This window comes from Mastomys coucha, unplaced genomic scaffold (genome assembly GCF_008632895.1).
Source record: "Mastomys coucha isolate ucsf_1 unplaced genomic scaffold, UCSF_Mcou_1 pScaffold19, whole genome shotgun sequence".
Classification (NCBI taxonomy): Eukaryota; Metazoa; Chordata; class Mammalia; order Rodentia; family Muridae; genus Mastomys; species Mastomys coucha.
The window spans coordinates 16,321,104-16,322,513 of record NW_022196901.1 but is presented as its reverse complement, the minus strand read 5'-3'; the positions used below and the strand labels follow the sequence as shown (position 1 = coordinate 16,322,513).

General features: G+C 54.8%; 1 protein-coding gene across 1 annotated transcript in view; it reads right to left on the bottom strand.

Annotated features, from left to right (window-relative positions):
* The window catches only part of Armc10 (armadillo repeat containing 10), a 19,711-nt gene extending 18,321 nt beyond the window's left edge, over positions 1 to 1,390 (bottom strand). Inside the window, exon 1 of the mRNA XM_031380089.1 lies at positions 964 to 1,390. Within this exon, the coding sequence (XP_031235949.1) occupies positions 964 to 1,096 (133 nt within the window). The 5' untranslated portion in view covers positions 1,097 to 1,390. The remainder of the gene's footprint in view (positions 1 to 963) is intronic.
* Between the last annotated feature and the right edge of the window lie 20 nt (positions 1,391 to 1,410).

Here is a 1,410-nt window from a genome sequence, read left to right as displayed (position 1 = left end):
CCCCCCCCCCAAAACCAAACAAAAAACCCTACAAATCAGGCTTTGCGAGGGCAAATGCTCATTTTTAAAAACTGCTTTCCTCTGTGAGCAGCCGGGAAAGTTGTGTTTCTGTGCACTCCCCTATCTTACAGCATTTCCTAGAGGAAATGGAAGGCTGGAATATAAATCCACGGTTGTTCCTGGTCCCTTCAAGTAAGTGCAAATTTTGAAAAGTAAATGCTAGTTGTACAACCCAAAGATGTGTTTTCTGCCTGCCCTTAATGGTGCCTTGCTGTCCTTCTAGGGAAAGGCAATTAGCTGCCACCAATAACTGCCTGAACACTCAACTTAAAAACAAATACATTTCTCTACCTTTGAGGCAGGCAGGTTTTGGTCGGCAGATTTCATTTCAAATAGTTTTTTCCAACAGTTTTCATGACTTAAATGATTCTTTTAGAAGGGTGTGTCTCCTGTAGGCTGAGGTTCTTATTTCCAACACACACACCCGGGGTTGCAGGGATGCTACGAATGACATAAAGGTACCTCCCAGGACAGGTGCGGCAAAATGCTGGCAGAATTGCATCTCAGAAATCCATTCTTCACATAGCTACGAGCAAAAAGCCCCCCTGAGAACCTTCTCACAGTAAGGCCCATCTCTTTGGTAACAACACAAAGGCTCAGGTCAAACTTTAAAATGAGAGGCAATCTACTTGGCTCGGAGAAACCTCAGCTCTCGGCTGTGAAGCTGAAGGGAAGTAACAGGACACTTTGGGGAAGGTTTTCAGCCCTTATTTTGAACAAAGAAGTGGGAGCAGGGAAGCGGCTCAGGACCCACCCAAGGAAACCTGGGCTTCCAGACTCGTCTACCTCCAGCCATTCTCCCCACGCAGTCGCGAGTGTCTAGGGGCACCTCCGACCCAGCCTGGCCTGAGGTGGTTCCGGAGCCCCGAACCAGTCCACCTGCCGGGCAGCCCATCGCCTCACCTGCAGACCGCGAAGGACGCAGCCGGCGCCCGCCTCGCCGCGGTCCCCGAGTCAGCCGGTAGATACAGTAGCAGGCACCGGCACCCAGGACCAGCCCTGCTGCCACCCAGCCCACGTCCCGCGCGCCACCCATGCTGCTGCCACCGAGCTGCAGGGAGCCGGGAAGCCAGGGCCACACGCAGGTGCAGCTGGGCCAGCAGCAGCCAGAGAAAGGAAATGGGGTTGGAGCTCCGCCTTCCGGAAGCCGCCCTGCTAAAATCGGAAGCCCTCCCACCGTGTGCGCTGCGGTTCCTTCCACCAGGCGGGCGGGATACCCCTAGTGCGTGCTACTTTTTCCTGGATGGAGACCTGGACTGCTCCGCGTGGAGTCGCGACCCTAGCTCCGCCCCAACACTCACTCTCCATCCCAGCTACGCCCCGCCCTCTCATTTTACCCGCCCTGGCCGG